The sequence below is a fragment of the Brugia malayi genome (assembly GCF_000002995.4).
Source record: "Brugia malayi strain FR3 genome assembly, contig: Bm_v4_Chr2_contig_001, whole genome shotgun sequence".
NCBI classification, from domain to species: domain Eukaryota; kingdom Metazoa; phylum Nematoda; class Chromadorea; order Rhabditida; family Onchocercidae; genus Brugia; species Brugia malayi.
The window spans coordinates 13,108,609-13,132,360 of NW_025062476.1; the positions used below are offsets into that span (position 1 = coordinate 13,108,609).

Sequence of the window (23,752 nt, forward strand, 5' to 3'; positions counted from 1 at the left end):
CAAAAATAATGAAAGAATTGCAAAAATCAATGCATCAATTATAAAAATTACGCAAAATCTCATTTAAGAAATTGTACTTTTCAGTAATAAAATATCACTTTCTAAGCTAGCTAATAGATTAAAACCTTTTCATGCTTTTTCAGCATTTTAAAATAGCTTTTTCTTTTACCCTCTCTCTCTCTCTCTCTCTTTCTACTTTTTTACCTTTTACCTCCATTTCCACCTTAAAATAGCACCATAACAACGATAATTTCCTTTTTTTCTTTTACCCTCTCTCTCTCCCTCTTTCTACTTTTTTACCTTTTACCTCCATTTCCACCTTTAATCCCTCTCTCTCTCTCTCTTTTTTCTTTTCAATTTTTTTTTTTTCAACTAGCAATTAAAAATTATTTGATTTATTTTACCTTCACACGAAAAAAAAAATGGAAGAAAGAAAAAAAAGAATGAAAGAGAGAGAGAGAGAGTGGGAGAGAGGGAATAAGAGAGAGAGAGTGAGAGAGAGAGAGAAAAATTTGTCACCAATTTTATTGAAATTTATTTTCTATTTCTTATACATAATTTTTTCTTTTTCCTTTCTTTTCTTTAATTTTTCATTGAATTTAATCAATTAAATTTATTTGCTTTATTTTTGATTTAAAAAAAAAAAAAAAATTATTTTTTAATATTTCAATTTTCACAGACAAATTTTTTATTTATTTATTTGATTTGTTTTTCTTTCTTTTTATTTTTTTTTCTACTCTTATAGTCAAATAATTTTTGAATTGATTATCAATAAATAAAAATTTTGAAATAGAAAGAGGGAGAGAGAAAGAGAGAGAGAGAGAGAGAGAGAAAGGGAGAGAGAGAAAAGAAGTAAAAAGTGCTAGCTAAATTATAATGAAGAAATAATAATCCATGATGTTTGTCAAAATATCAAGATGGAAAGCTCTTTTAAAATATTATTCATAGATAAATGATCACATTTTTTTTTTTTTTTAAATTGTCTCCTCTCTTCTTTTTTCTTTTTCTATATGTCACCAATTTTTACTGTCATTTCTATTTTTTTTTTTTTTTTTTTTTTGTAATTTAAATATAAGTGCTAAAAGCTAAAAGATAACGAAGTAAGTAGGAGGCCTTAAAAATTTAGCAGCAAATTGAATATTAAATATTAAAAAAAAAGATTTTATTCTATTTTAAAAATACAAATTTAATACTAAATATTAAAAAAAAGATTTTATTCTATTTTAAAAATACAAATTTAATAATAAATATCAATTAATATAAATTTAAGTTAAATTTATTTATTTTTTTAACTTTAACTAATATATAATATAAAATTTTTGTTATTTACTTTTTTTTTTTTTTTCCACTATTTCATTAATTTGATTTGCATTTATATATGTATGCGCGTGTATGTGAGTGTTAAAAAAAATTAAAAATTAAAATTCGTTTTTTTTTTTTTTTTAAATAAGAAATATTAGATTGAAAAAATTTTTCTTTAATGCTACTTTTATTTACTTATTTATTTATTTATTTTTTCAAATAACATTCAAAAAATAAAACAAGTAAAATTATTGAATTAATAAAAAAATAGTTATAGAAGTGAAATTTTTTTTTTTTTACTTCTGAATAATAAATATTAGACATAAAAAAAAATTTTTGTTTTTGAAATAATAAAAGCTAAAATGAGTAAATTATTAAATTAAACAGTTACTTCCCTTGCATGTCAAAATAATTTTTTGTTTTTCAAAAAGTTAAAATTAAATATGAAACTTCTTTTCTTCTTTTCTTTTCCTTTTTTTTTTTTTTTTCATAAAGCTTTAAATAATTTCAAAATGACATTTACATATATATTTGAATTGCATTACTCTCAACAATTTATTTCATTTATCGTTTTTTTTTTTTCACTCACTCTCTCTCTCTCTCTCTGTTTTTATTCTATCTTTTTTGCTAAATAATGTATTCATACTTTTCAAAAAATTATTAAAAGGTAAAATAATCGAAAGAAGAGAGAGAGAGAGAGAGAAAGAGAAAGAGAAAGAGAAAGAATATAAATGCAATCATTGTTAAAAGAGAAAAAATTATTATGCCAATAATTTCTTCTTTCTTTTCTCTTCTTCTTTCTCTCTTTGTTTATCCTCCTCTCCCTCTCCTTCTCTCTCTCTCTCACTCTCTTTCCATATTTGTATTTATTTATTAGAATAAGAAAATAATGATTGCAATTAGTTGAAATAAATCATAATAAAATGATTATTATTTTAATTAATTCTATGAAAAAATGAGATAAATTTATTAATTAATAAATTTTTATTTTCATTCAATTTTTAATTTAATAATATTTTCACAAATAATTTTTTTAACGGTTTTTTAGCTTTTTTTTTCCCTTTAAATAAAGGACATAAAATGAAATAACTTTAATGAACAAAAAAGAAAAATTCCATTTATTTATTTTCATTCATTCAATTCTTATTTGATATGAATTATTAATAAATAATTCGTTTTATCTCAAAAAAAAAAAAAAAAAAAAGGAACGAAATTTTAATAAATATTTCAATTATAGCAGCAAAAAAAAAAAGAAAAAGATTAATAATAATAATTTCAAAAATTTAATATTAAGAATTTATGAAATGAAATGAATCATTTTGAAATGAAACATTTTACATTTTTATTTTCAATAAAAAAAAAACAAAAAAAAGTTATTTTCCAAAAATACAAAATAAATATCAATGCTTTTCTCTTTGATCAAAAATACTTCGTACACATTTCTTTGCTTTTTTTCTTTCAAAAAAAAAAATAAATAAATAAATAAATTTATTACTTTTTTTGTTTGAAAATTTTATATAAGACAATTTTTCTCCTTTTTTTTATGTTTTTAATTAAAAAAAAAAATACAATAAAATTCTGCTAAAAATATTTAAAGGAAATTTGTAATTCTTCATTTTATTATTTTATATAAAATTAATTTTAATATTTTTACATAAAATTTTGTTTTTCTTCTTTTTTTTTTTTTGTTTGTTTTTTATTCTGTTTTTTTTTTCTTTTTTGAAATTATGTACAAAAATTTGATGTGAAAAAATTTTTTTTGGAAGAAAAAAAAATTTTTTTCTCAGTAAAAAATAATAGAAATATTTATGAATAATAATGCGCAAATTATATTTTTCAGAAAAAAAAAAAATTATTCATTTACTTTCGAAAAATTTTAATTTAAAAATTTTATACAAAATTTTTTTTAATGCTTTTTTTTTTTCTAAATACTATTTGTTTTATTTGAGTTATAAATTAAGAATTCATTTTTATCTTTTTCATCCTTTTTTTCTTTCATCTTTTTGAGAAAAATTATATGTTTAAAAAGGAAAATATAAAACGATGTTGTGAATTTGTGAAAAATTTTTCTCAAAGAAACGAAACGAAAAGCATTTTAAAATAATTATTGATCAAATGCAGGTGATGATGCTAAGATATGAAATGAAATATTTTCAAATGTAATATCAACATAGTATAGCATATGTGAAAAAAAATTCTTTCTTATTTTAAAAATTTTCAGAATTAATAAAGTAAGAATTAATTTTATCGATGATATTACTTGTATGATATAACTTTAAGATATTACTTAAGAAATTACAAATAGAAATATCAAGTAATTAGATAAAAAAAAAAAAAATTACAATGCAATAAATTAGATTAAATTTTAGATGTTATAAAATTAAATTTTAATTTTAAATCCTATTTATTACAAACACCAATCAAAACAAAGAAAAAAAAAATAAGCAAAATATTTATTTAGTAGAATGATAATTTTGCAATTTGATAATGATTATTAACAAAAAAATAAAATAAATAAAAAATTGAATATATTAAAAATTAATGAATGAATTGTTAATTTATTTTTTGAATGAATTGTTAAATTATTTTTTCAACTTTCTTTTTTTCTGCCTTTTTTTTCTTCTTCTCAATCCTTTTTAAAATTAGAATTGTAATTATTAACAATGTTTTATTTTATGATAAATTTTAATTTGCAAAAATTTTCAGAAGAAAAAAATTAAACAAAATTAGCAAAAATTTTGCAAAGTGTTTAATAATTTTTTTTTTATCTTTCCTACTAGTTAAAAAAAAAAATAGTTAAAAATAGTTAAAAAAATAGTTAAAAAAAAAAAAGAGAAAAACTTCTAACATTACTTTTATTTAATTGTTTTAGAAAATAATGATAATTATTATGAATATATAATTAATCAATTTTACAGATCTTTTTTTTTTTTTCAACTTCATTTTTGACAAAAATTAAATTTAAAAAATTGAAAGCAAAAAGTGAAAATTTTTTTTAAAGCTAAAAAAATTAAAAAAAAAAATTAGAAAAGAAATTGAAACTTTTATTTTTCTTTTTTTTCCTTTTATTTTTAAATTGTATTTAGATGAAATATAGCTTGCTAGACATTTTAGGAAAACATTTATCAATCAATTTTTTGGGCATTTGATAAATGATAATGGCAGTGAGATTATTTTTCATGCTTACTTCTTATTTATCTTTTCTTTTTTCTTCATCCTTTTTCTAAATGAATGTAATTTCAATGCAAATATATACATATTTCATTATTTTTCATGTAAATATATTGTAAACACTTTTTTTTTGTTTTATTTTCATTTTCATTTTTGATCAAAAAGCAAACTTTTTTATTTTCATTTTAATTTCTATAATATTTTAAATAGCAATAATTTATATCGCATATATGTGATGCAGATTTATACAAGTTAATTTTAAAAATTTAATTGTTTTTTGTTAATTTTTTTATTATTTTGTTTTTCTAATGCATCTGTGATCATAATATTATTGTTTAGCTTAGGATTAAATTCAATCTATGAATTTGTACGAATGTAAATTTTGCAGTTTATTTCTTTATTTGATGATACCTAATGCATGTAATTAAAATAATGGTAATAATAACAAAAATTATAATAATAATGATAATAATATTATTTAATTAAATAATGATAATAATAATAGCAATAATGGTAATAATACTAATTAATCAAATAATAGTAATAATAACAATAGTGATAATATTAATTAATTAAATAATGGTAATGATATTAGTATTAATAACAATAATTATAATAATATTGGTAATAATATTAATTAATTAAATAATGTTAATAATACTAGTAGTAATAACAATAATAATAATAATAATAATGGCAATAATAATAGTATTAACAATAATCTTAATCTTAATAGATAGAAGATGATGACAAATAATAATGACAGTAATTATTATAGTAGCGATAATAAAACCAATAATAGTAATGATAGTAACAATAATAATGTTAGTACATAGACAGTAATAGTGATGATAATTAATATACTAATGATAATAAAATAATTTTTACAAATAAATTTTGATTATTTCAGGATTTAAAATGAATTAAAATTTTGATGAAATTTATTCATAAAATATTATTATCCAAAAATTAAAATATTTTTTTATTTTATTTAGCAGTTAAATTTATTTGAGAAACAAAATGACTAAAATAAATGATTTTTTTCTTTCCTTTTTTTTTTTTTTTTGATGTTTTCATTTTAAAATTGTGTGTAGAATAGAAGGAAAAAAGAAAGTACATTCATCTTTCAGTTAAAATTAAAAGGTTTAATAGATTACATCTGGGATTTTGTTGCTATTCGAGAAGTGCACAGAAAATGTTGCAAAAGTAATAAGTAAAAATGATGATATTTTAATTTCATTGATTATTTTAACAAAATAGATAAATTATATTTATTAGAAAGAACAAATGAATTGAAATTTAAAAATTCTCCGGATGTTTTTTGATATTTTGAGATGTATATGAAAATGTTTAAAGCTAATAAGTAAAAAAAAAAAGAAATGATATTGTAGTTTTAGCTAATATTCCAACATATTAGATCCATTAGAATTTGTTGAAAACAATATTTAATTTAAAATTTTTAATTTTTGTAAAAAATTAATTAATGTTACATTATATATACATATTTGATTTGCATCGGATATTTAAAAACTCATACTAAATGATTATTTCATTACAGATTATATTTTAGATTAAGTTAAATCTAATTTTTTTTTTTTTTTTTTGCTTATTCTTTTTTCTCATTTTTGATTTAAATTTCATTTCAATAATATGAAGCATTTCGTTTTTTTAGTATTTTTTTTGTTTTTTAGCATTTTTTTTTAGTGTAATTTGTTATTATTGTTAATATTAAATTAAACAGTGGAAAAGTCAGCGGTTAGTACAATTACTGCTTTTATTACTGATAATCACAGTGGTGATGACAATGATGACAGTATGACAATAATGATGACAATGATGATGACAGTGATGTCAATAATGATAATAGTGATGACAGTATGACAATGATGATAATAATGATGATGACAGTGATGTCAATAATGATGATAGTGATGACAGTATGACAATGATGATAATAATGATGATGACAGTGATGTCAATAATGATGATAGTGATGACAGTATGACAATGATGATGACAGTGATGTCAATAATGATGATAGTGATGACAGTATGACAATGATGATAATAATGATGATGACAGTGATGTCAATAATGATGATAGTGATGACAGTATGACAATGATGATAATAATGATGATGACAGTGATGTCAATAATGATGATAGTGATGACAATATGACAATGATGATAATAATGATGATGACAGTGATGTCAATAATGATGACTTTGTTGTTTGCATAAGCAAAGAGAAAATAAATAAAGTATGTAGTTGAAAGAGCAGAAAAATTTGTCGCTTCACTTAGAATGTTTGGATATAGTTGACTATTGGTTATTTAATGGTTGATTATATCATCTTCATCCTGGTACGCTGTCAACAGATGGAATAGATATTTTTCAATCCATCCAATCCAATCTAATTCATCAATTTTTTTTTTCAATTTTTTTCCTCTTATACTTGTCAACATCATCATCATCATCATCATCATCGTCATTATAATAACCACAAACACTATCATCATCATCATCATCATCATCATTACAATCATCACATTATCGTCATCATTATCATCATTATCACCACCACCATCATCGTCATCATCATCGTTACTATTACAACCATCATCATCACCATTATTGTCATCATTATCACTATCATCGCATCACAATCATCATCATCACCAGCATCACAATCATTATCATTATTTTATCTGCCGGAAATAAAAGTCCTTCAAAGATCAACTCTTCCTATTTCCTTTTCTGTCGTCCCTTTTCATCTTTTATGTATCGAAAATTTCTTTTCTTTTATCCGTTTTTTTTTTTTTTTTTGTTTTGTTTTGTTTTGTTTTGTTTTATTTTATTTTATTTTTTATTTTATTTTATTTTATTTTATTTTATTTATTTTATTTTATTTTATTTATATGTCACTTTCATTCTAACCATTTTCCTCTCCAAATTTTTTGTTTTTGTTTTTTAGCATCTTTGTTTGTTTCTCTTGCGATCTTTATTATTAATTATTATTAACTTTTAACTTTATAAAATGTTGCATGAAAAAGTTTATAGTTTATAATTAAAAAAATTTCTCCCTTTTTTTTTACATAACATTATTGCTATTTAAATTACTCATGAACAATTTTTTTTTTTTTTTTAAATTTCATCTTTATATCATTTATTGTATAAACCTAATATATTAATTAATTGTATGCAAATGACAAATATTCCACTTTATTATCTTACATAATTATATTTGAATATTTTGCTTACTTGAATTTCACATCTATTTTAAAAATCATTCAATCAATATGTAGCGGAAGGTACCAGTTAGTTAACTGCTGGTAACAACAAATAATCCTACAATTTTAATAGAGTTTTTGTGTAAAGCAGAAAATCGTTATATTATAATTAGAAATTAAGAACATTCATCGCTATTCTAAAAATCGTAATATTTTATCACTATTCAATGATCATCTAATTTTAACTATGTAATTTTGTATGAAATATTTAAGATTGTCAAACGTATAATTTTCTTTTTTTTAAAACTAATAGTGTGAAGCTATTACGTTAATTTAAGCTAATGACGTGAAACTACTGACGTTTTGATCATTTTTTTACGATATTTTGAGCATAATTGAATAATAAATAGCAATAAATGAAACGATTTTTTTTTTTTTTTTTGTCTTTTTTATTTTTATTATTCGGGAACGAACTTTTTTTTGCAGTAAATTTCCGGTTGTGAAGAAAACAAGTTCCTGTATTTTAATTTAAATTTGAACATTAATTGTGATAATGTTTAAATGGAATGACAATATTTCACCATCGTCTTTTCTTTCTTTTTTTCATTTTTAAATAGCATTAAAATATTTTGATGGAGTAAATGAAAGAAGAAAAAAAAAAAAAAAAAGAAATTGAAAAAAGGATAAAAAGAGTTATACGAGAAAAACTAGCTTCTTCTTCTTTTTTTTTTTTTTTTTTTTGAATTACTTTTTAAAATGGAATATGAATCAATAGAGAAGGAGGAAAAAAGCGAATTATTATGTATTAAGAGAGTTTTTTATTTTGATTGAAAAGCTAAAATGGATGCTACTTAATTATATTGTTGTATTCAAAGTAAGTAAAAAATAAAAATAAAATTGAAAACATTTTTTTTGAAATAAAAATTATTTATTTAAGAGAGAGAGAGAGAGAGTATAAAATAATTTTAGGATGCTAAAAGATGCATTTAGGAAGAAATGTATGAAAGCATTCAAAAAAAAAAAAAGGAAAAATTTGCTAAGATTATGAGATTTGTTATATTTGATATTTGATATGATGTGCACATTTAAAATTATTGATAATTTTTAATATGTCATTTTCTATTCTATCTCAAAAATTTAAATTAATACAAAATTAAAAATTATTTTTCAAATTCATTCGTTGCTTTTTTTTAAATGTTTGTTTATTTGTTTTTTTTTTCTTTTTCAGAAGCTATTTTATGTTCATTATATGTGAAAATTAAAAGTAAGTTGGAATTCTATTTTTCTAAATTAATCTTTATGTTTTTTTTTTTTTTTTTTTTTTTTTTTTTTTTTTTTTTTATTTTTAATGTTTGTTTTATTTTTTCATACATTCATTTATTTATTTTAATAAACTATTGATGAAGTTTAAAAAAAAAATTTAAAAAATGACTTAGGAATGTTTAAAGAAACAATGTTTTAGTGATCAATCAATCAATTTTTCTTTTTTTTTTTTTTTGTTCAACAATTTTTTAATGAATGATTCATTTGGAAAAGCTATTAAAAAATGTTGTAACATTCATAAGTACAAATAATATTACTGCAAAGTAACAGTGGTAAATTACTTATAAAATTGTATAAGTAATTTACATTTTAGTATAATTTTGCAAATTACTTAACAAATTACAAAAAGTATGAATGGATAATAAGTGTTTACTGTTCTCACTTTTTTTTTTTTTCTCCATAGCAATTTGATGCAATAATCAGATAAAATTTATAACTGTTTTTCTAATATTTTACAAAAATACAAATTAATCAATTTTGTATTTTTGCTGTTTTTTCTTTTTCTATTTCCCCATTTTTTTTTTTATTTAAAAATAATTTTGATAATATATAATTAAAATTGACAATAATTGTGATTTTGATTAATAATTGATAATAATTATATAATTTTGTGATAATTGATGTGTTTTTTTTTTTAATTTTTTTATTTTTCTTCTTCCTTTTGTGTATTTCTTTTGAAAAATTTCAGTGTCAAATTGCTCAAATTTTGGTAAAAGAAAGAGCACTATTATTTGATTATATGAACAGCAAAACTTTCATCATACTGTCTACTGCGAACAAAGTGGAAAATTGTCAAATTGCTATCGCTTTTCCTATAAACGTATCAAATCGTACAACGACGACAATTGCTACTATTACTATTATTATTTAACAATTACTATTTAATATTATCATTATCACTATTACTACTATTACTATTATTTACTATTTAACAATTACTATTTAATATTATCATTATCACTATTACTACTATTACTATTATTTACTATTTAACAATTACTATTTAATATTATCATTATCACTATTACTACTATTACTATTATTTACTATTTAACAATTACTATTTAATATTATCATTATCACTATTACTACTATTACTATTATTTACTATTTAACAATTACTATTTAATATTATCATTATCACTATTACTACTATTACTATTATTTACTATTTAACAATTACTACTTATCATTATCACTGGTATTAGTACTATTTAACAATTACTATTTATCATTATCACTAGTATTAGTATTTAACAGTTACTATTTATCATCATCATTACCACTATTACTGCTACTATTATTATTACTATTTAACAATTATTATTTATCATTATCACTAGTATTATACTATTTAACAAATACTATTTATCATTATCACTACCATTACTACTGTTCAATAATTGCTATTTATCATTATCACTAATATTACTACTATTTACTAATTACTATTTATCATTATCATTATCACTAGTATAACCCCTATTTACTAATTAGTATTTATCATTATCACTACTACTATTACAACTATTTCCATTAGATTTGCATATATTATTCATCAATTTCTATTTCTATTATTTCTATTCAATTGATCAAAATTTTTTATTATTGGTCAAATTTAATTTATACCTTTTAATTTCATCCAAATAAAAATACGAAAAGAAAAAAGAAATGTCTAATTTAATCTGTTATTATCATTATTATCATTGAATGATAAAATACAATGGAAATTTTAATTGATTTAAAATTTCTAATTTAATCAATTAAAAATTAATAATTGACTATTTTAAAATTTACTTCTTCACTTTTCCATTTCCTCCTATATTACACTACAAATATCATACTTTGATATTCTTTTCCTTCTTTCTTTTCTTTTTATTTCTCAATTTTCATTTTTATTACCATACTTTTGGCAAGGATAAAAAGAAAAAAGAAGAAATAAAATAAAATAAAAAATAAAAAAGAAAGAAAAAAATTGGTAAAAACGAAAGAAAGAAATATTAATATCGCTTAGTGGCAATGTCAAAGGTGAGAGATATTTTAATTTTTGTTTCTTTTTTTGTTTTTTTTTTTTTTTTTTTTAACCAAAATAAAAGGTTAAAAAAAGAGATTTGTTATTGTAAACATTCATTAAATTAAAATAAAAAGACTTTTAAAAATAATAATTAGAATATAATTCATCTCGTCTAAAACTTTATACTTTATTGATTTCTTTTATCAAATCTCTCTTTCTACCTCTCTCCCTCTCTCTCTCTCTCTCTTTCCTTCTATTGCAAAAGTTAATGTATGGAATAATTTAAACATAAATGTATTCACACAAGTTTACTTAGAAATGCAATGATATTATAACTTAAATTATGTATATATATATGTATGCTACTTAATTACTTAATTAATTTTTTATTAATTAACCAACAAAAGTAAATGAATATTTCCGCTTAAATTAGTTTGATTGTGAATAGTAAAGTAATCACTATCGTATAACTTTAGTTATTTACATATTTACTCATTCTACAAAAAAAAAAAAGAGAAAGAAAAGTATTTTATCCAAAAATTTACCCAAAAAAAAGTTCACTTCTACACTTCCAAGTAATTACTACGTCTTACTTAACCAATTAGTATTCATTATCATATAACTTTAGTTATTTACATATTCATTCATTCTGCAAAAAAAAAGTATTTAATCCCAGAATTTACCCCCACCCCCCAAAAAAAAAAAAAAAGTTCATTTCTACATTTTTAACTAAATACATTTTACTTAACTAATTAACTACTCTATTTTTTTTTTTTGGAAGATAAAAGGATTAGAATTACTAAAATTTAATTATTATTTATTTTTGTATCTTCCCAATAAATAATTTCAATGTTAATTACACATACATTTTACAATAATAAATTATTCCATAACACTTTAAAAAAAAAAAAAAAAAAAGAAAATTAATTTTATATATTTGTGTAAAAAATTATTATCAAATTTTTTGATTGTAATTTTGAGCATTTAATTAAATATAATTTAAAGTTTAAGTCAATTTTTTCGGATTTAAATTTGATTTAATAGCTCAAAAATCTTTGAATTTCATTGATTGATTTATTTTAAAACTACACTTGTATAAAGTTAAAAATTGTATTTCATCTTGATCTAATCCAAATTTAAATTTAATGTTAGCCTACTTAAAGTTACTTCATTGACTTATTTTAAAACTAAGTTTTTTTTTTTTTTTTCTTTTCCTTTTTTTTTCTTTCTTTCGTTCATTCATTTTTCTTTTCTTGGATATGACATAAATTAAGAAAGAAATGATACTTATGGGAAATTTTTTTTGCTAGTTTTCTTCAATTTTTTTTTTATATTTTTATGCTTAATTGCTTCTTTCTTTCTTTCTTTTTTTCTTTTTCTTTTTTTTGCAATGAATAAATTATTTATGCTATAATTATTTATGTTAAAATGTTAAAAATGCTTAATTATTTTTACATTTGATAAAAAATTTCAGATACTTTCATTATTTCATTTTATATTTTTAATTTTAAATTTTTATAAAAAATAATTTTGCATTTTTTTTTTTTAATATTATTATCAATTATTTCATTTTCTATTACCAATTTTTTTTTTTGCATTCTGTTTAAGCATTTCATTATTTGTATATGCTAATAATAGTTGCTATCTTTCAATTCTTTCTGTCAACAAATTATTTTATTGGAAATGAAATTTGCTTTTTTTTTAAACTGTTTTCTCTCTCTCTCTCTTTCTCTCTATTTTGTCCTCTCTGATTTTCTTCTTTTTCCCTTTCTCTCCCTCTATCTCTCTCTCTCTTCTTTTGTCAATTTTATTTGAAAGATTTTTTTGTCGTTTCTTTTTTTTTGAAAAGACTTTCAAATGTTATTCAAATATTATTTCAGTACTGTGATTTTGTGATTTTTTTTTTTTCAATAGATTGGATTTATTTTTTGCTTGCGGGAATTTTTCAAAAATATTAAATAAAAATTTATTATTATTCATTCTTTTTTTTTAATGTTATGTTTTAATTAGAAAGAAAATAAAATGAATACTTTGTATTCTTAATTTTTTAATCGATTTCATTTAATTTTACAAATTAGAAATTATTTTAAAAAAGAAAAAATGATTCAATTATATATGTAATATTTGTATTTTGCGACATTTTTTTTTTTGTTTTTAAATTTAAAAAGTTTCGCAAAAATAAATCTATTGTCAACTATCATTGTAAAAATATTTTTTTTTTTGTTTACAATCAGTTATCATGATTGTCTTATCAATGATAATCATTACAATACTTACATTTTGATATGCCATTATTATAAATAAACATTAACCTGTAAGCAATATTTTTCCATTATCATCAGTTATCATTATTATCACAATCATTATCACCTATCACTGAAATTAGTATCATTATAATTACAATCATAATCATATTTATCCTATGCATCACAATTTTTTTTTTTCAAATCAAATTTAATTTGGTTTAAATGGTTTATAATTCAATGAACACTTAACATTTTTTCATTTTGTATAATTGAAAATAAAATATTTCAAAAATAAATTTCATTTATGAGACATATATGTATATTGTTCGATTATTTTCAGTTCATTTTAGTAATATTTAACAAATATTTCTCACAAAAAAAAAAAAATTTTTTTTTTCACTTTAATAAATATTTATCAAATTTGAATGCTAAGCAAACTAAAGTAAAGGAAAGGGAAAAAAAAGTGATAATAAATTGAAATGAGTGAAAAAAAAAATAAAAAGATGATTGTTTTTGAAAATGTGAAATATAGAATTAATAATAATTATTATAACAGTTAATTATTATCAACTTACTTAATTAGCTATATGATAATATCACTAATTAGCAATACTTCATTTATATTTGTAAACATAAACAATAATTATTCATTTGTTTTGATTGATAAAATTATCTCATCTAATTGTGTACTTTTTGTTTTACTTTCTTTTTTTTTTGTGTAAAATATTGGATGAAATTTTGAGAGTAGAAATGAAATGGAGAAATATTAATTTATCATTTGCATGAATATTATGATATGATATGAATTAGTGATAAATTGATTTGTAACATGAGTGATATGATATGAATTATTGATAAACTGGTTTATAGCATAAATGATATGATATGAATTAGTGATAAATTGATTTGTAACATGAGTGATATGATATGAATTATTGATAAACTGGTTTATAGCATAAATGATATGATATGAATTAGTGATAAATTGATTTGTAACATGAGTGATATGATATGAATTATTGATAAACTGGTTTATAGCATAAATGATATGATATGAATTAGTGATAAATTGATTTGTAACATGAGTGATATGATATGAATTATTGATAAACTGGTTTATAGCATAAATGATATGATATGAATTAGTGATAAATTGATTTGTAACATGAGTGATATGATATGAATTATTGATAAACTGGTTTATAGCATAAATGATATGATATGAATTAGTGATAAATTGATTTGTAACATGAGTGATATGATATGAATTATTGATAAACTGGTTTATAGCATAAATGATATGATATGAATTAGTGATAAATTGATTTGTAACATGAGTGATATGATATGAATTATTGATAAACTGGTTTATAGCATAAATGATATGATATGAATTAGTGATAAATTGATTTGTAACATGAGTGATATGATATGAATTATTGATAAACTGGTTTATAGCATAAATGATATGATATGAATTAGTGATAAATTGATTTGTAACATGAGTGATATGATATGAATTATTGATAAACTGGTTTATAGCATAAATGATATGATATGAATTAGTGATAAATTGATTCGTATACTATGTACAATTGATTGAAATAATGTATGATAGATATGAATGATTATAATTTTGATCATTTTTAGAAAATTAAAAAAAAAAAAAGAAAAGAAAAGAAGGATTGAAATTTATTTCAATATTTATCTGTTATCTAAATCAAATATCTTGTTATTCTATCTTATCATATATATGTTATTCTATCTTATCATATATACATCTCTCTTTATCAATTTTTCTTCAAATTTTTTTATTTTCAAAAAAAAAAAACAATAACAATTTCTATTTCAAATTCCATTTCCAAATTCCATTTTTTACAGTAACATTTTTTTTGTTATTTTATTATTAATTGCATTTAAATTTTAATTTAATTATTTATAAAATAGCACTAAAACATTTCTTTCTTTGTCCAACGATATAAAAAAATTTTATTTAGAAATAAACAATGTCAAAGTTCATTCATAAATTTAGAATCTTAAAAATTTGTCATACTTAAAAATTTAAAAAAAATGTTATTTTTTTTGATATCAAATTTTTTTTTGATATTGGAATAAATTCATTAGTTTATTAAAATTTACATTTCTTTTTTTTTTTCATTTATTTTATTTTTCGAAATTGGTAAAAAAAGGAAAGGAAAAAAGTTGCAGAAAAAAATTTTATCACTAATCAAAATGAATATTATTTATCATTTTTTGTCCTAATTATTTCATAAAAAATTTTATAGAATTTTTTTTTATTTTCAAATGCTAATTTTCAGCATAAAATTTCATTTATTTTTTTCTCGAGAATTTCACTTCAATAATGAAATTCATTAGATTGAACTAATACTGCTATTGGAATAGAAATATAAATTCGATTTTGGGATTTTGTTATTGTTGTTGACATAACGACAAAGTTTTGATTTAGTTTACTTTTTTTTTTCTCTACAAATAGTATATACTATGATAAATTAATAAAGCAAAAAAAAAGAAATTAAAAAATAAAAAATCAAAAAAATAAAAATGAAAATTTCTTTTTTTTTTGTTTTTTTTTTCTAGCGTGGATTAAATGATTTTTTTACATCATTATCGAGTACCACAGGTGGTGGAAATTTATTAGCAACAAATTTACATGGCGTTACATTAGATAGTGAAGCTAAAAAGGTATGTTTAATTAATTAGTTAATTAATTAATTCATTTATTTGTTCTTTGTTCCTTTTTTTTTCGTCGAAACAAATTTTTATCTTCTACTTGTTTCTTTTTTCTTTTTTAATTATTGGTATTAAAAAAAAAAAAAAGGAATAAAATAAAATAAACATTGTAATTATCAAATTTATAATAGTATGAATAATACAAAATTTGAAATGCTTGTTTGTTTGTCTGTTTGTTTGTTTATTTCTAAATTTGCTAATTAAAAATTAAATTAAAAATGAAATTATCTGACGAAGTTTTTTTCCCCTTCCAATTATTTTCAATAAAAAAAAAAATAAAATAAAAATTATAATTATCAAATTAATAATAGTATGAATAATACAAAATTTGAAATGCTTGTTTGTTTATTTATTTTCAAATTTGCTATTTAAAAATTAAATTAGAAATGAAATAATTTGAATAAAAATATTAATAAATTTTCTCTTCTACTTTTTTCGCTTTTTAATTATTGATAATAAAAAATAAAATAAAATAAACACTGTAATTATCAAATTGATATTGGTATGTATGAGATAAATTTGAAACGCTTGTTTGTTTGTTTGTTCGTTTATTTTTAAATTCGATAATTAAAAATTAATCAAAACTACTGAAATAATCTAAAGAAAAATTTTTCTCTTTTTAATTATTTGCAATAAAAAAAAAAAAAAAAGTAAAATAAAATAAACATTATAATTATCCAATTAATAATAGTATGAATAATACAAAATTTGAAATGCTTGTTTGTTTGTTTGTTTGTTTTTTAATTTATTAATTAAAAAAATGAATTTATTTTGATAAAATTTTCATTCTTTTCTCTTCTTTCATCTCCTTTTTTCTTTGTTTGTTTTTTTTTTTTTTTTTTTTTTTTTTTTTAGGCTAAATTAGATTATTCAGTGAATTTATTAGCAACAGCTAGTGGAATGGTACTACCATCAATGCAACAGCAACTTCTTTCAGCTATTGCATTTGCTAATGGCGCACAATTTTTACAAAATTCCGCTTTTTTAACTCAACCATTTATTAATGCTAATACGATAACTTCTACTGCTACTAATACTAATAGTAGTAGTAGTAGTAGTAGCAGTACTACTATAAGTAACAGTATGCTTTATATCATTTTCTCTTTTCTTTTTTTTTTTTAAAAAAAATATTATTGAAAATTTAAAAAAGTTAAAATAAAAAATAAAGAAAACAAAAATTTACGTTTTATTAATTTGTGATAAATTAAAAAATTTTTTATTTATTAATTGCTAATGAAATTAATCAAATATTAATTAATAAAGTGATATTAAAATATTAAACTAATTTTTTAATAGATATGGCTGCGACAACATCAACTGGTTTAACAAGTGGTAATATTGGACATTCATCATATCATATTTCACGTGTGGTACATCTTCGAAATATACCATCCGATATGACTGATTTAGAATTAATTCATTTTTGTATGCCTTATGGAAAGCTTATTAATTATTTATTACTTAGAGGAAGAAATCAGGTAAAAAATTATCCATTTCAATTTAAAATTTGAATTTATTATTATAAAAGAATTAATAATTTAATTATGTATAATTTAGTACATGCAATTATTTTAATTAAAGTTTATTTATTAAAGAAGCTTGAACAAATAAGAAGTAATAATTGATATTATTGATTTTTATGATGGATAAATTAAAAGTATAAAAATTTCTTTTTTTTTTTTTTTTATATTTAAATTTAATCATTATTTTATTATACTAAAGAAAGGAAATTAAAAAAGTTTTTTTTTAATTTTTCAAAAAAAATTTTTTTTTTAAAGGCATTTGTGGAATATGAAGATGAAAGAAGCGCCCAAACTTTAGTTACAGTAAATATAGCATGTCCAGTAGCTATCCGTGACAGGTATTTGCTATATTTCATATTTATATATATATTTTTAAAAATGGTTATTAATTGATGAAAGTATACACCTGTTATCAATTAATAAAATCTTTTAATATTCTAAAATTTAAATTTTAGAATATTAAAAAAAAAAAAACAATAAAAAGGAGAAACCAAATTATAAAAAATTACATTAAAAATCAATAAAAAAAGTAAATTAATTTATGGAAAAAATGAATAAAAATTATAATAAAAAAAAAAAAAAACAAATAAAGAGTAAATGAAAATCTATGATTTAATAAAGAGTAAATAAATAAAAAGATTCATAAAAGACTTTTTTTATTTGATAAAAAAAGTAAATTAATATATACAAAAAAAAAGACAAAAATTTGTTTTGTAAAAAAATTTTTTTTTTTGAAAAAATTTATCATTTAAAATTTAACAAATAAATTTTTATCTTATCATCATTTTAGGACAATATTTTGCCAATTTTCCACTCATCAAGAATTGAAAACCAATCGTCGTCTTCGTACTGATAGCAATTGTTCTAATCTTATCATTGATCAAGATGATAATGAGGTTTGTTTACATCTAAATGCATTTCTTTTTTGCTCCTAAAATTTCCACAAATTTATGCAAATAAACAGAAAAAAAATTATTTAATGATAAGAGTGGCTTAAATTTTAAACAACAATTAATTAAATCAAATTCATTTTTTACTCATTTATTCAGTCGAACAATGTTAATTTGTACTTGGAAAAGAAGAAAAAATAGACAAAGTCCATTTTTAAAATTCATTATAGTTTTAACTCTTGAAATAGTATATCATTTTAATCTTAAAATTAAATAAACGAATAGATAATAAAATAAAACAAACAAAAAAAAAAAAAAAAAGGAACAAATTTATTTAATGATTAATGAAAATGGATTTTATTTGATTTATAAATTTTTTTTACATTATTTTTAAAATAAATGCCAAAAGCTTTTTATTCTTTTTTTTTTTTAATTTGATAAATAAAAGCCTAATATTATTCTTCTGTTATTTCTTTATAAATTAAGATTAGTTAAGATTAAGATTATTATTATTATTAAGATTATGATTACTAAGATTAGTTAGCTAATTCCAAATTTTTTCTTTTGCTATAATAGCAATAATCACTTATCAGTCTCTTATCATTTCTTATGAAAATCATTTGGTATAATTTGTAAATATGCTTGTGTGTATGTATGTGAAAGATTGAAGTAATCATTTTGAATAAATATACATAACTTAATTTAAGTTTATTTGTAAATTATACTAAGAAAGTATAAATTATACTAAAAAAGTAAATTATACTTTTGTTTGTTTGTAAAATAATTTAATTTAATAATTTTTGTTTATTACAAAAAAGAAGAAATGACAAGTACGAGTGGAAAATAATGCGTAGTGATAAAATATGATCAAATATAATAATAATTAAATATCAAATTAACAATATTAGTAAAAATTTGTTTAATGAAAAATTTTTCAAATATTTTAATAATAATACTATAGAATTTAGTTGAAAAAAATTTTTTTATCAAATAATAATAATAAATTATTAATGAAAAAATTTTTTTTCAAACATTTTTGTTACTTAATTAAAAAGTTAATTGAGAAATTTTACAAATTTTATTACGAACTAAATTTTTTTTCTTTTTTTTTTTTGCTTTCAACAATTAATTTCAGCAATTGTTTTAATTTTAAACAAAGCCATTTTATCATATTGTATATGATTATTGTATTAATTACAATTTAAGTAATTCAATTATAAAAATTAAAAAACTTCTAAAATGCTGAAATTTTAATAATTTTTTATCCTTCATTTTCTTTTTGGTTTCATTTTTAAAATTTAAACATTTCAAATATCATTTCTTTTTCCAAGCCTTTTTCATATATATATTTTCCTTTTTATCATCATTTCAATTCAATTCATTTCAGTTCAATCCATTTCAATTAAATTCATTTTGTAATTCGGTTCAATTCAATTCAATTCATCTCAATCCATTTCAGCTCATTTCATTTCAACTCAATTCAGTTCATTTCAATTAAATTCATTTCACTTTCTTTTATTTTCTAATTGAAAATAGCTTTTTAAAATAATGTGCTAACTTTTCTCTCTAAATGTAAAAAAAAAAAGAAGGAAAAAAAAAATGGCAACCATGAGTTTAGCATTAATTCATCAATCCTTCTTCATATAAATACATCAGACGTATTTATTTCCTGTCTCCTGTCCCCTGTCTCCTGTCTTCTGTCTCCTGTCCCCACCATGTCCCCATATTTTCATGTCTCTATGTGTGTCCTTTCCTTTTCCTTATTGGTAGGCCTATTTCCGGTGCCCCTCTCTTCGGGTAATTGGATGAATGATGATAAAATGAAAGTGGTATATGCCTCTATTCTCTCTTCTTCAAACCAATTCTCAACCTTTTATTTATTTTTTTTTTGTTCAAGCTTTTTCATTTCAAAAATGATACATACATCATTGCTCACTAATCATATATCTATTTTTATTCCCTTTTTCCGCATATCATTTTGCGCCCATGCAAATTTCAAGTAAATTATATTGTAGCAATGAATTATTCATTCATTTTTTTTTTTAAAGGAAGGAAAAAAGAAACATGAGAAGAAGAAGATTGATCAATTTTGAAATAAATTCATTTTAATAAAATAAATTATATTTTTAAATTAAATCACTTTAATAAGAAATAAATTATTTGCAAAAAAAAAAAAAGAGAGAAAAACAAAAAATATGATAATTTTAATAATGTTATTATCATTCTAATAATATAAAATGTACTCAAATAGCTAAATTATAAAATAATTTATGCATTTTTTAATTTTATCGAAGTATTATTTGAAAATTATTTTAGTAAATATTTTCAATTATTTTTTTTTTTTTATTTTCAGTTGTATGTTAAAAAAAAAAGTAAAAATGACAATAACATAATAGTAGATAGTATATTTTTAAATTTTTTACAAATTAATTTAAATGAATTGTTTTTGGTTAATCTAAATTGCACATTTATAAATGCAATAATAATACATTGCGATTTTATTTTTATTTTATTAGTGTTTGAAGTAAGACATTTCTTTTTTATATTTTAATTTTCTTTTACATCAATGTGTCTTTTTTGAATTTTAATTTGCTTGTATTAAAAACTTTTTAGTGCCTTTTTTTTTTTTTTTTATTAAAATGTTAAACTTTAGTGTTTTTTTTCTCAAATTTCTTTCACAAAATTAAAATTATTAATTTGATAAATTTATCATTTTCAAATATAAATATATCATTTGAATTCATTTATATAAATTTAAATAGATAATGATAACATAGAAATCATCTATTATTTTATTTTTTATAAACAATGATAAACGAATAGTTTAAAATGAAATGAAAAACTTTTTCCCATTAAGTATTTAGTAAAATTTTTGCAAGAGAGAAAAAAAAAGAACAAAAAAAACGAAATTCTCTTGACGATCATAAATGATAGTTTATTTCAGTTATATTGAAATCAAATAAACTATTACAAAAGGATGAAAGAAAAAGAGAGAGAGAGAGGGAGAGAGAAGAAAAGAGAGAAAATTTTTTAGAAATAAATAATGCCTTTTCGATCTTTTTCTTTTTCTATTATTCTTTCCTCTCTCTTTCCCTCTCTCTCCCTCCCCCTCTCTCTCTTATAATAATGTTCATTTCTTGTAAGTGGAAAAAAATTTAAAAAAAAAAATGAAATAAATGGATTTTTCATTTTTTTTTTTTCAATGGTATTTCATTTCATTGCAAAACCAATACACTCAATTTTGCAACTCTTTGATAAAATCCTTTTTTTTTTTTTTTTTTTTTTTGAATCTATCAATTTGCTTTGATCATTTCTTATTTCAAATTATTTATGATTTAAAATATAATTTAAATTTTAAAATGAATTTAAAAGTGAAATATGAAATATACAGGCGGCAATGATTTTGCAATAAACTTTTTTTTTTCTATTCTATTTATTTTCAATTTTTACGAATTTTATTAGTTTCATATATATAATATATTGTTTTTTTTTTCGTTTCTTTTTCTAATCACTTTTTAATAACCAAAGAAAAACTTTTATTTCTATTCTATTTTTCAAAAATGCAATTCAAATTATACATTATCATCATATTTTATCATCATCAATTTTTAATACTTTTATTTTAATAGAAAAAGCGAAAAAGAAAAGGAAAGAAAGAAAAATAAAATTTACACCAACTATTTATCGATTATCAAAGATTTATCTGTTATCTGTGATCTATTCAATAATCAAAAATTTTCTAGCAATCACTAGAAAGCACATTTTATCATTTAAAAGATCATATATACTTAATTATAATTCAGATCAAATATTATCACACTATCAAATATTTAATAATATTTATTTCTATTTATATATTTCTTGTTTGTTTGTTTGTTTGTTTTTTGTTTTTTTTTTTTTTTTTTTTCTCCTTGCAATTTAGAAATTGTGATGCTTTTTAATATCATCAAACATTTTTCAATTTAGCTTATAACACATTTTCAGCTTCATTGAATTTCACTTATCGTCAAAGGAGGGAGAGAGAGAGAGAGAGAGAGAAAGGGTTTATATGTTCGATCCATATTTATGCATTATTATTTATATTACATCAAGTTAATTTTCTTTTTTTTTTTTCAAATTCTCTCCTTTTCATCAATGCCATCCAATAAGTTTAACTTTTTACTCTTTGCTTAACGAAATATTTTAAAATGCTTTTTATAAATGATAAATATCATATAATGTTTTTTTATTCCATCGTTTCATTTTTTTTTCCTTTGCTAAAAGTAAAAAGTTTCAATTTTAAATTAAATATTTAGAAATAAAATTTAATATTTATTTGTTAAACATATCCTTCATGAAGAAGTAGCTGTTTATATTTAACAAATTATTATGCGAACATAATTTTTGTGATAATATACTATTTAAAATGTTTATCAATGTATTTATCATTTAGTGAAATAGTTTTATTATAAGAAATAAAAATTTTTTTTATCAAATTTTTTTATCAAAATATACACATTAGTCCTCTCCTTTTTGTTTTTAAATTTAATTCAATTTGCTCAAAAATTATTTGCGACGTTTAAAAAATAAATGAATAAAAAACTAAAGCAAAAATTTATCACTGTATGATATTAGCTTATCACATCAAAGTTTGTTTATTATTCATTTTGTAATTATTTATTTAAATGTTCACAAATTCTATTCGATAAAATTTTTCCCATTAATTTTATGGCAATTTTCTAACAAAAATTTTGAAATATGCCTAAAGGATTTTAGAAATTAAAATAAAAATTAATCATTTTTGTTTTTTTTTTTTTTTAAACTAACATATTTTTTGTTTCTACTGGAAAATTCTTCCTTTTTTTTCTCCATTTTCCCTTGTAAATGATCAAATTCATTCAAAAACAGGATTGGAATAATTATTTCAATTCAAAGTATTCATTTTTCAAAAAAAAAAAGCACAGATAAATAAAAAAAATTAAGAAGCAAATTCATCCTTATCAATTTCTTATCAATAAAATAATGGATGAAAATTTTTTTTAAAAAAAAATGGTAGCACATTTAATAGTTTTATTTAAATCTTTCTTACCAATTTTTGATTGCTTCCAATCATTATTTCACTTTGTTTTTTCAACTGTGAGAAAAATTTCGTTTACTCATCTGTAAATTTTTTTTTTGTTTTGTTTTTGTTTATATTAGGAATATTTATTATTGTATTTCAGGATAGAGCTATTTTTTTTCTGAAATTTCTCAATTTCAGACTAATATTTTTTAGTGGTCATTAAAAATTTACAGTTGATTTCATTTTCTTCTCTTATATCTT

The 23,752-nt window shown here is 19.6% G+C and overlaps 1 protein-coding gene and 1 further gene across 2 annotated transcripts; both read left to right on the top strand.

Moving 5' to 3' along the window:
- Positions 1-11,045: 11,045 nt before the first annotated feature.
- Positions 11,046-18,495, top strand: Bm17574 (Uncharacterized protein; the record flags this gene model as incomplete). The annotated part of the gene is made up of 6 exons (XM_043079415.1): positions 11,046-11,054; positions 15,885-15,989; positions 16,893-17,118; positions 17,334-17,515; positions 17,816-17,898; positions 18,351-18,495. The coding sequence occupies 6 exons, from the start codon at positions 11,046-11,048 to the stop codon at positions 18,493-18,495; spliced, it is 750 nt and encodes a 249-aa protein (XP_042935349.1).
- A 2,935-nt stretch (positions 18,496-21,430) lies between these two features.
- On the top strand, positions 21,431-21,576 carry Bm16202. Its single transcript, XR_006228052.1, has one exon. The product of XR_006228052.1 is annotated as a pre-microRNA Bm16202 (primary transcript).
- The last annotated feature ends 2,176 nt before the right edge of the window (positions 21,577-23,752 follow it).